Below are 12220 nucleotides of genomic sequence, written 5' to 3'. Positions count from 1 at the left end.
AAAACAGGTTTAATTCAGATTTTATGCTGACATTCCAGGTGAATCCAGCAGTTCCTAAACTATCTTTAGTTGACCCACATTTCTAGTTCTCAAAATTCTGGCATTAGTCAGTTTTTTTAGACCTATCTTTTTCTCATCTGTAAGAATACTGGATGACATACACTTGAATTGTCAGTGGTACTAAGTTATGTCTTAGGCACTGAAGTCGTAAAACTAAAAAGTCATTTGACATTTGGATGGAAGACCAGCCAGGGAAATTATGCTGAGGAAGCAAAATACCTGCAGCAAAGCACAGGAAATTTATAAGCACTTCAGTGAAACTGTAGAAGAAAAGAAATCGCAACAAATTTCCAGTGAGCAAATGCAGGTAAATGAAAATGAACTGCACAACACCCATTAATTCTAGTTTGAAATATGTGATATGCTTTTGTCATTTACTTTATTGAAAGCCCACTTTAATTGTTTTGTTTTGCTTGAAGTAAAGGGGAGGCGGGGAGGGACCCTAGCATCTCTCCTCTGCACGCTTTCCTCATCCTACTGTATTTCTCAACTGTTTTTCAGAAACAGTGTCCACTGCCTTAAAACTAAACAAAACTAGGGAGTTATTTGGTATCCATTTTTAAAAATTTAATGTGCACATCATCACCAGGGCTTAGCTCTGTGGCATTAAAAAGCATTGTTCCCTGTTAGAATAATTTCAAGCACTAGTGACCAGATCAGAGAAAGAGCAGTTTTTCACCTTGTAAGCACTGCCTTCCTACAGGTCCATCCCCGCGGGCCAGACCTGTGTCATGCTAGTGTGCTTACAACAGTCTTGGGGGTGCTGCTGGCTGCTGTGACCTCTCTAAAAACCATCCCTGTGGACTTGAAGACTTCCATGCCCTCTCTGGACATTCTTGCTAGACTTTTGAGTTGGGACGACCCCTGAAAGAGACCTGATGTCTTGTCCTCTGTGATCAAGGAGCTGGTCTCAGAGCCTATCTCATTCTTGGCTGGCCTGGCATCTTGCTTGTGGGTTGAGTGGGATCCTGGGTCCTATAATGCTGAGGATATAGTGGCTATAATACATAACTTACGTATAATGATAAAGCTAACATTGGTTGAGGGTTCTTCACATTGTGCCAGGCACTTGGCTAAGCACGCCACATAAATCCTTCCAACCACCCCATGAGAAAGAGGTGCTATTATTATCTCCATTTCCAAGATAGGGAAACTGAGGCAGAGAGGTTGTCACTTCTGCTGGGATACATGGCATGTATGTTGAGGAACAGAGATTAGAACCCAGGAAGTCTAACGCTGGAGACTGAACTCTCAACCACTCTTCTCTGTATGAACAATGACAGGTTAAAATGGTTTTTAACTTGAATTCTATTTACTCTAAGAGTCGCTTGCATTTGGCAGTTATTTATCCCTGTAAAAGGATGATTTGGCATTCTCTTCTCTCAGCCGACAGTTCTTTGCATTCATTGCAGATGTGAGAACGAGTTCTTCCATTTGACTTTTTTAAAAAAATGCCCTGGGGCTTCCCTAGTGGTGCAGTGGTTGAGAGTCCGCCTGCCGATGCGGGGGACACGGGTTCGTGCCCCGTTCCGGGAGGATCCCACATGCCGCGGAGCGGCTGAGCCCGTGAGCCATGGCCGCTGAGCCTGCACGTCCGGAGCCTGTGCTCCGCAACGGGAGAGGCCACAACAGTGAGAGGCCCGCGTACGGGGGGGGGGGGGGGGGGGGGGGGGGGGGGGGGGGCGGGGAATGCCCTTAGGGACAAGAATAGGAAGCTCTTTTCTTTCCTCCTGTTTGTTGGTTTCTTTCTGGGAAAAGCCCAGAGGCTCACACCCCCAGGGCCTGGTGTCTGTCCTCCAGAGTGGGTAACCACACAACAGGACCTGGAATGCCCGTCCCCCATGGGGACATCACTTGGCTCTTAAGACCTGCTTAGGAACATTCTTGATGTTTATTTATTTGTTTTGTTAAATGGCTTTGATGTTTGGACTTTGTGCAGTATTTCTCTGCATCTCTGACTGATCTCTAGTCAGGGTTATTAATTCTTCATAATAACTTTTTTTTTCAGAAGCATTCAGCTTTGGTAAGGTGATCGTTTAAGACAAAAACCCAAAAGACTCTTTTCTTTTTTAAGTTAATAAGCAAAGACTACCTCTGCGGTTCAATCACGTTGTTTGTTGTCTGAAGCTGTGTTGTAAGAGCCAGAGAGGGAAAGAAGTAAACGAAAACACAATCTGATATCAGAAGGCATTTGATCTGGCCTTTTGCACAGGCAGCTGCCTCAGATGCTGTCCAGCAGGTTACAAAAGTTCAAAATGATGTTTTTATTTTCACAGAAGCTTTAAAAATAAAAGTTTGAGAAGGAAGAGTGAAGTGATAGGATGATTCATTGTGAGGTTTTTGACCTTTGGGCTCACAGACTTTCTGAGGCAACTTAATAAGATAACTATTCTTGTTTGTGCAATGAAAAACTAATTTCAGATGAATGCCTAGATAATGCTACATAAATCATCCCTTCTGACGTGCTCTGCGTATGTCTAAACTCATGATATTTATTTTCCTCACTAATAATCAATGATCAATAACAACATTTAACTTGCAACCTTCAAATGAATAGTAAAGATATTTAATTTGCTAAAAAAAAAAGATAACTAATAAGGACCTGCTGTATAGCACAGGTTGCTGTATTACATTACTCTGTAATGGCTTATATGAGAAAAGAATCTAAAATAAAGAGTAGGTATATGTATATGTAGAACTGATTCATTTTGCTGTACACCTGAAATGAACACAATATAGTAAATCAACTATACTCCAATAAAATTTTTAAAAAAGATATGTAATTTGCATTCCAAGCAAATGAAAATGGAAAGGCTTCAGGAGTGACTATAAGATAGAAATTCATTCATCTAGAGGTCCTACTTTAATATAAAACATATTTCTAAATAACAAATATTCTCTTTTATTTTTCTCCTAAGTTATGATGTTTTCTAGAAGTATATCTTAAATGACCAAGATAATTACCCATATTTTTACAGTTTTAAATTGACTTATGAAATGACAGTAACAACAGGAGACTTTATCAGCTCAGACCCTCTATTCCATCGTTCCCAGTATTTTTCACTCTTCTCTTTTCCTATCCAATTTTTGGCATGTTTGAGGCTGGTAAACATGGAGCCCCTACTCTTGGCTGGGAAGGACATGAGCAATGTAGTGTTTGAAAGACTTCTTTGAAGTCTGGGGATCTGTCTCCCACAGTTCCCCACATCAGCTCCGTGAGTGGACCTTTCAGGCTGACCACTGTGGGCAGCTCTCACATGGATACATGTACCCTGGATTGCTCTGAGGTATCCATGGAGACCAGGTGGCTGCCTTTCCCCAAGGCATAAAAATGATCTAAATTGGATACTTCTAAATTTAGATTACTGTGAACTAGTTCTTGAGTCCCTAGAAGTTTTTAATAACTAATTTTATTTTAATTTTTCTTGATTATAAAATGAGTACATGCTCACTGTAGAATAAAATTATTAAAGAGATTCCCCCATGACCCCCATCAATGTGTCTCCGTAACCCCATCCCAAGAATTTCTATTGACAATTTGGTGAAACTTCCAGATTTTTCTGTGTACTTAAGAATGTATATATAAAGATACATAATTATTACTTTTACAGAAATGATTGTAGTCCATTTATTTGAACAACTGATTTTAAAAATCACTACTGTGCCACAGACACAAATCACTACTGTGCCACAGACACAAATCACTACTGTGCCACAGACACAAAGATATGAGGAAAGATATGAGGAAAGATCAGCAAAGATATGAGGAAAGATCAGCATTTGTATTCAAGTGCTTATATTATATTCAGTGCCCCAATATCCTAGGTGCTTTCTTTTATTAAAAGCATAAGTGCGTGTGGGCTTACATAAGCAAGAGTACACACTATGTGATTTTTCTCCTTGGTGTGCTTCCCTGTCCTTTACTCCCTCCCCTTTTCCTACTTTCTTCAGGCCCTTCCTTTTTGACTGGGATGTAATTCATAAACTATAAAAGTCACCATTTTAAAGTGTACAGTTCAGTGGGTTTCAGTATTTTCACAAGGCTTTATAACCATCACCATTATGTAATTCCAGAACATTTTCATCACACCCCTTCAAAATCTTTATCCCAGTTAGCAGTCACTCCCCATTCCTCCCTCTCCTTGATTTCTCCTTATTTCATGATTTTCAAGGACTCTTAAACTACTTGGAAGCTTACCCAATTATCACTAATGCATGTAGCAAATATTTTCACATATGTCAGTTTCCTTATTGCTAGGATGTGGGGAAAGCCTTTTTAACTACAATGCAAAATCTAAATACAATAAAAGACATAAATTACGAAAAAGAATTTTTTTCAGGGTAGAACACCAAAGACAAATGAAAATCTAGGCCAAAAATATTTGCAACATGTATTACTGATAAATGGGCAATCTCCCAAATATTTTAAGAACCTTTAAAAATTAAGGAATAAAAGATCTCTCTCTCTCTCTCTCTCTCTCTCTCTCTCTCTCTCTCTCTCTCTCTCTCTCACACACACACACACACATACTCTTAGAAAAATGGGCAGAAGTCATGAAAAAATGGTTCATAGAAAAAGGTAAACAAATGGCCCTTTAATATATTAAAAGATTCTCAACTTCCTTAACAAGAGAAATGAAGACTACAGTGAGATACCAGTTCTCACTCATTACGTGGTGTATATTCAAAAGCTTGATAAGGCTGGGGAGGAGAAAAGGCACTCTCATACATTGCTTGTGTGAGTGCAAAATTGCACAGCGCCTAAAGAGGGAAACGTGGCAAAATCTAACAAAACCACATACTCATTTCTGTAACCTAGAAATCCCCTTTCTAGGAATTTATTCTGAAGATAGACCCAACAAATACAAAACACTTGCAGAATGAGGTTATTCACTACAACATTCCTGATATTAGCGAAATGATTTTTACCACCTAAATGCTCATCCCTACCCGACTGGTGTACTTAACTAATACATCCATGCAATGAAAAATAATTAAGCTGTACAACAATGAGGAAGAGTTCCAAGAAGGGATCTCTAGGAGTGAATTCGAGGGTATGTTGTTAAGTGAAAAACAACAAAAAAAAGCATGGTATAAAAGATTCTATTGTGCTTGTTTTTGCAAAGAGAAACACAGAAAGCATAAACCAAAACTAAAGAAAGTGATTAGTTACTATAGGAAGTGGTTGAGGGTGAAGTGAAAGGGATAGAAATGAGAGTGGGACTTTTTAAAAGTGTAGAATTTTTGACTTTTGACACGTGTGTTACATATTAATAAAATAAAATTAAATCAAAGCTGGTAAACATTTTGAAAACAAAATCCAATGAACCTGTGTATCAAATTGATAATATAAGCACACAGAATAAAGCATTCAGATAACTTTTGAACGAAGTACTTGCTGTATATGCTAAAATCATTATAGGAAACTTTGTTGGGAAATAGAGTATTTGCACAGTCTGAAGTATCACCCACAAATTCCTTGTTAATTACAAAAGGGGAAAAGACATTTGTACAGTGGAGAGTGCTGGCCGGCATCTCTTGTATGTCTTATTCTGGAAGACATAAATGTGTATGTATAGTTCAGATATACAAACTAAATATTATAGTATCAGTAGCTTAAAATTATGTATTTTAGTTTTAAAATATCAGCTTACTGATATTTTCTTACTGATAATCAAGCCTTTTTTTTTTTTATTATGGTACAAAAAATTTACCATTTAAACTACGTTTAAGTGGCACTGGTAAATACATTCACATTGTTGTGCAGCCATCACCACTACCCACCTCCAGAACTTACTTTTTCATGTTCCCAAACTGACACTCTGTACCTATTGCAAGTAATCAAAAGTTGCATCACCCAGTAATGGAAAAACTTGACCTTATGTGTGTGCTGTGGAGATGTGATGGGAAGTGCAATTCAACTCTGGGGTATTCTTGCCAAAATGTTTAGCCTGAATCTAGTAATGAGGAAATAATCAGACAATTCCAGAATGCAGTATATGACTCCTGGCATGGTCTCCAGAAATATCAATGACATGGGAGATAAATATATAAATACATAAAAGGCAGGAGGATTGTTTTAGATGAAAGGAAACTAAAGAGACATGACAACCAAATGCTATCAGAATCTTTGATTGGATCCTGGATTTAAAAAAAAAAATTATAAAGCACATTTGGGGGAATAATTGGAGAAATTGGAATATGCACTTATATTATGTAAAATTATGGTATCAGTGTTATATTTCTTGGATATGATGATGAAATTATGGTTATGCGGGAGACTGTCTTTGTTCTTAGGGGTGAAATGTCATGATGTCTGACTTATTTCTAAATGGTTCTTCAAATGAATGAATAGACTACTTATCTTTCATATTATATATTATATATAACTTTTCATATATATATGAAAAGTTGAGGGAAAGAAAGAAATGTAGTAAAATAAAAATTAGGGGAAAAAGAAGGCAAAATAAAATAAGATGTTTACTGTGTTACTAAAGTGATGGTTAATGTTATAGTTTTAATAAATACAGATTTTTCAGTTTATGGTTGATGCTTTTACTCATCAGCATTTAGATAATCAAACTACATAAAATCTTTTCCTGAACACTCTATTCCTTCTGGTTCTTATGTTTTAGCATAAGGTTTATTTACATAGGTCTTTAATTAAGCAAGTAAAACTAAAATTGAATGTGTCTTCAGAGTTACATTTTGTGGAATTTGATTACATTATTTATTCAGAGGGAATCTAGTTGTAAGATTTTAGAACCTTAAATAAGACAATGTGAAAAGGTTTTTTTTGTTGTTTTGTTTTTTAATTTTTTTTTTTGTAGAAAGGTCTTTTAAAAGCATTTCTTTTTGTTGTTGTTGTTGCATGCATCTTTTTTTTTTAATAGATCTTTATTGGAGTATAATAGCTTCACAATACCGTGTTAGTTTCTGTTGCACAGCAAAGCAAATCAGCCATATGCATACGCATGTCCCCATATCCCCTCCCTCTTGAGCCTCCCTCCCACCCTCCCTATCCCACTCCTCTAGGTGGTCACAAAGCACGAAGCTGATCTCCCTGTGCTATACAGCTGCTTCCCATCAGCCAACTATTTTACATTTGGTAGTGTATATATGTCGATGCTACTCTCACTTAGCCCTCCCACCCCATGTCATCAAGTCCATTCTCTATGTCTACCTCTTTATTCCTGCCCTGCAACTAGGTTCATCAGTACCATTTTTTTTTTTTAGATTCCATGTATATGTGTTAGCATACGGTATTTGTTTTTCTCTTTCTGACTTACTTCACTCTGTATGACAGACTCTAGGTCCATCCACCTCACTACAAATAATTCAATTCGTTTCTTTTTATGGCTGAGTAATATTCCATTGTCTATACGTGCCACATCTTCTTTATCCATTCATCTGTCGATGGACATTTAGGTTAGTTCCATGTCCTGGCTATTGTAAATAGTGCTGCAATGAACATTGTGGTGCATGTCTCTTTTTGAATTATGATTTTCTCAGGGTATATTCCCAGTAGTGGGATCGCTGGGTCATATGGTAGTTCTATTTTTAGTTTTTTAAGGAACCTCCGTACTATTTTCCAGAGTGGTTGTATCAATTTACATTCCCCCCAACAGTGTAGGAGAGGGTTCCCTTTTCACCACACCTTTTCTAGCGTTTATTGTTTCTAGCTAAAAGCATTTCTAATAGACTTCCCTCCATGCAGATTTAATAATACTACTACCTCAGATGGTAACTTGTTCCCTTAAAAAGCATTCTTGTCCTTGAGAGCAGAGATGCACAGAGTAGAAACGAAACCAACACTTGGTAACGTGAGTGACTAGCATAAAATGTAGTATCTGCGTCAACCTGAATCCTTATGTAATTCTGTATTAAAACGTCTTTTTCAGGAGGTGAAATTGACTGTGTGGATAAGGATGGCAACACTCCTCTCCATGTGGCTGCAAGATACGGTCATGAACTTTTGATTAACACCTTAATAACCAGTGGAGCTGACACAGCCAAGTAGGTTACTGCAAAAATATGGTGGAATAATTTCCACATGTGGGAATACTGCCAAAGGGATTCTGCCATGCCGTAGATAGTTCCCATTTATCCAGATTAAGTAGATCTTCACCATTGTGCTAAACACAGATTAAATTTGAACTAAATTTAGTGACTTTTAATGACAGTTGCCAGGAAGAACCGGTTTTATTTTTCAGCTGTGTCAGAAGGCGGCCTATTTCAGTGATTTTAATTAAGGAAACTTGGACTTTGTTCCTAACTCTGCTTTCTAATATTCTTCTGTTTTTTCCAATGTGCAGTGTTAGTTAAGCAGGAAAAATAAAGCATAATTGGGCAAACTCAGAATTTATTCAGGGTGCTGTTTTGCATGTATTAATGACCCATATTAATGATACGCTTATACGGTGCAATTGAGTAAATCTGCCACACCGGGAAGGGGGGACCTGGCTTCATTTTGTACTTTAATTCAACAAGAATATATAACGCATCTATATGAGTCTGTTGCAATGTTAGGTGCTGTGGGAAATTTCAGAAGTAAGTTTACTGGTTGGTACCTTCCAGGAGCTCATAATTTTGTTGGAGGCCCAAGGCCCACTTAAGACAAAGAACCATGCAAGATAGTATTTAATAAAGTTCAAAATGAAACAGGATTTTAATGGCAAAATGTTTGATGTAGACAGGAAGGATAGAGCTCAAAGGTGGCCACAGTTGTCAAGGAAAAGGTGAATTTTAGGTAGGCTTTGAAGGATAAGAATTATGTGAGTAGAGCAGAGAGTGGCAGACATCCCAAGCAGGGAGGCAAGCAGGAACAGACCCAGCTCCGGGAGGAGCTTGGCCTGGCAGGCCTGTTATATCAGTGCGGGGGACCCAGGCTTTCTTGGGCACTAGCTGGGCTCCAGTCCAAGCTGCCTCACTTGTGAGCTGTGTGACCTTGAGCCTGTTGCTCAATCTGTCTGTGCTTTGGTTTCCTCTTTTGAAAAATGGGAGTAATAATAGTACCTACCATAGGTTTGTTATTGAAGATTAAAGGACTTAATCACCATTAAAACTCTCTGGTGTATGTTAAGATCCGTGTGAGTATGAGTTATGTAAATACATCTGCTAAGGTTATTCAATAAGATAATCCACGTTGAAAGCTCTTTGAACAGTGCCTGGCACATAGTAAGCTATCAATAAATGCTAACTATGGTTTTATTACTTCATAATAGGCAGGAGAACCAAATTAAAGAGGGCCTTAAATGCTTAAATAGTTTGGCCTTACTATAGAGACCGGGGGTAGCAATAACTGAATCTTTAGAAAGGCAAAATATGAGGGCAGTATTACATTAGGAATTCTAATTTATTTTGTCAAGGGTTGTGCAACAGAATTGAAAATCTTGGTGGAGAATGAGCCAAAGTTTAAATGGTCCAGGGAGGGCGTGGTGGGTTCCACTGGCCCTCGGGGCTCCCAGTCCAGTGGTGGAGATACGATCAAGGGCAAATGTGACTGCAGCATCATGAGATGTGTTATGATGGAGGTTTGGAGAGGGCAACACTGACTATCTCTAGGTTCTGCAGAAGAGGTGACATTTCATCAAGAAGAAGGATGGATAGGAGTTTGCCAGGTGGACAGAATTGTGTGAGACAAAAAAGATAGAAGGGGAAGCAAAGAAGGACATTCCAGGAAGAGGGAACAGTATTTACAAAGGCACAAACATGTGAATATGTTGAAAGCAGATTCCCAAGGCCGGGTTATCTAACATGTTAGGGGGAGTGGAAAGAAATGAGGTGGAAAGGTAGGAAGAACCACATTTCAGAGGACCTCGAGTGTCTTGCTAAGGAGTTAGATTGCATTCGGAGGCATTCGGAAGCTGTTAAAGAATTCTAAGTGGGTGTAGGGTAGGTTGTGTCTAATGCTCCCATTTGTGTGTAAGAAAGATCGCTCTCATAGCAGTCCAGACAGATTGGAGGTGGTCCAGGCTAGAAACACTTTGCAGCCTCTTGCAAATGTCCAGAGAAGAAAAGATGAGGGCTCGGGCTAAGGACAAGACTGAGGGTGGACAGAGAGGAGGGGGCATACTGACAAATAGCAAGAACAGTGGGTTGTCTCAGAAGAGAAAGGAATCTGCTTCAAGCCAATGGACCTTTTTGACTGGGAGGTTGCAAATCCAAAGAAGCAGTTCGGGACCTCCCTGGTGGTCCAGTGGTTAAGACTTTGCCTTCCAATGCGGGGGGCGCGGGTTCGATCCCTGGTCGGGGAGCTAAGATCCAACATGGCTCGTGGCCACAAACCCAAAACATAAAACAGAAGCAGTATTGTAACAAATTCAGTAAAGACTTTAAAAATGGTCCACATTAAAAAAGAAAAAAAAAGAAAACAAAAAAACCTTGAAAAAAAAGAAGCAGCTCAGTTTCCTGGAAAGAGCCGTGTACTAGGATTCAGGAGGCTTTCACCAGATTCTGGAGTTCCCAAGCAGGCCATGGCTACCCAAAGCCAGAGATTTTAAACGCTCAGTGTCAGTTAAGCAGAAATAAAATATTAGGCACAAACCAGCTTCACCTATGGTATGTTAATATTTTCAGTGATGTTTTTCTTTCAACTCTGGGTTATTTGGGGTGTTTTAGCCAAAGAACCACGAATTTCTGATTTTCTTTCAGATTTGAACTCGTTTGAGGGATAGAGATCAACTGGGCCCAATACTTACATAAAATGTCTGAAAAAACACATTTAACTCAATAAACACAAAGTCTGTTTCCTCGTAATTATTTTCCCTTCAATTTATGTGAATACAAACTTTGTGGCAAAAATGCCTTAGGAATGACATTGTTGTTCAAGTAGCCTTTCCTTCCATTGATGATGCTGTGTCCTGGGGACAATGACAAGGGAAACATTGTCCCAGACTCAAACAGCCACATACACATGCTTTCTTCTGTCACAGCGTTATCTGGGGTTAAGGCATGCTCCCTTCAGTAACAGTGGTTCATTAAAGCGGCAATTGTGTGTGTGTGTGTGTGTGTGTGTGTGTGTGTGTCTGAGTGTGTATAGTGTGTGGAAAGGGAAGTCATCTAAGGAAAAATATCCAAGTGAGGGGGAGGAGAGTTGGAGAAGATTAAATTTGCTAGACTCCCCAGAAAGTCACTGTTTTCTGGGTTCCTTGTAGATTTATGTAGGGGAGCTCCTTAAAGAGGAGAAAAGCAGGCCTTTCCTTCTGTAAATAAGTGAACAAAGAGCATTTATGAAAATAACCCATTTTCATTCATAAACAATATGGCCAATGTATTTTTAAAGATCTCTTTATGACAAGTTTTATGGTCATTACTTTCTGATGAACTTATTTGCATCTTATTCTCAGGCCTTGATTGAATGTTCTTTGTTATTCTTTTTGCTTCTCTGAACTTTAAGTCAGAGAAGTTTCTGCAGCATGACTCAGTGCTTACGCAACTTCACGTGGTATCGGAGCCATTGGGTTTTTTCTTCTTTAACTTTGTTAGGTTTGGGGTGCTTGTCTCTAGGATTTTAATTTGTCTTCCATCTTACCAATTATGCTCTCACTGCTTTTTCTGCCTCAATTGCGGCAGAATTAGCAGTATTGTAGTTTTACAGGTAACTGGTTCTGACATTCTTATATTCGCTAGATATCTGTTGATAGCTTGTTAAGTGTCACCCACTGTGTCAGGTTCTGGGGTCACAGAGCTCCCTGCCAAGGAATTGATAGCCTACGGAGGTGGGGGAAAGAAGTAAACAGGCAATGACAATCACACATGCTAAGTGTGATGCCAGAACAGTCGCCAGGTGCCCCTGGGATCCAGGAAAACATATCTGGGAGATAGCAGGGCCAGCAAAGCTTCCAGGAAGAGGGATGTTAACTTGTAGGACAAGGAGTGATTAGTTATGTCATTGAAAGTCTTTCAGATCCCAAGTATCAACTTAGATTATTTTTATTATAATGTTTGAATATGTACAAATATAAGACTAGATAGAAACTCCTTAGGCTTTTGACTCTAACATAGCAATAAATCCAAAAAAATTACAAAATACATGCAAACAGAAACCACCAATGTTCACATTAACTGCACGGGACAACAATAGTAACAAACACTCATGAGTGCTTACCTATGCTACGCCCCACTCTGAGAGGTTACATTTAACTGTCACAACAACCCC

At 38.8% G+C, this 12220-nt stretch overlaps 1 protein-coding gene across 6 annotated transcripts in view; it reads left to right on the top strand.

Moving 5' to 3' along the window:
* ANKRD44 (ankyrin repeat domain 44) overlaps positions 1-12220 on the top strand; it is a 317527-nt gene that overhangs the window by 206883 nt on the left and 98424 nt on the right. For all 6 annotated transcript variants that reach the window (XM_079925376.1, XM_079925378.1, XM_079925377.1 and 3 more), the window contains one exon: positions 7962-8076. In XM_079925376.1, the coding sequence (XP_079781502.1) occupies positions 7962-8076 (115 nt within the window). The remainder of the gene's footprint in view (positions 1-7961; positions 8077-12220) is intronic.

Source organism: Stenella coeruleoalba (genome assembly GCF_951394435.1).
Source record: "Stenella coeruleoalba genome assembly, chromosome: 6".
Lineage (NCBI taxonomy): Eukaryota > Metazoa > Chordata > Mammalia > Artiodactyla > Delphinidae > Stenella > Stenella coeruleoalba.
The sequence above is the reverse complement of the archived record's forward strand: the minus strand, read 5'-3'. Positions and strand labels throughout refer to the sequence as shown.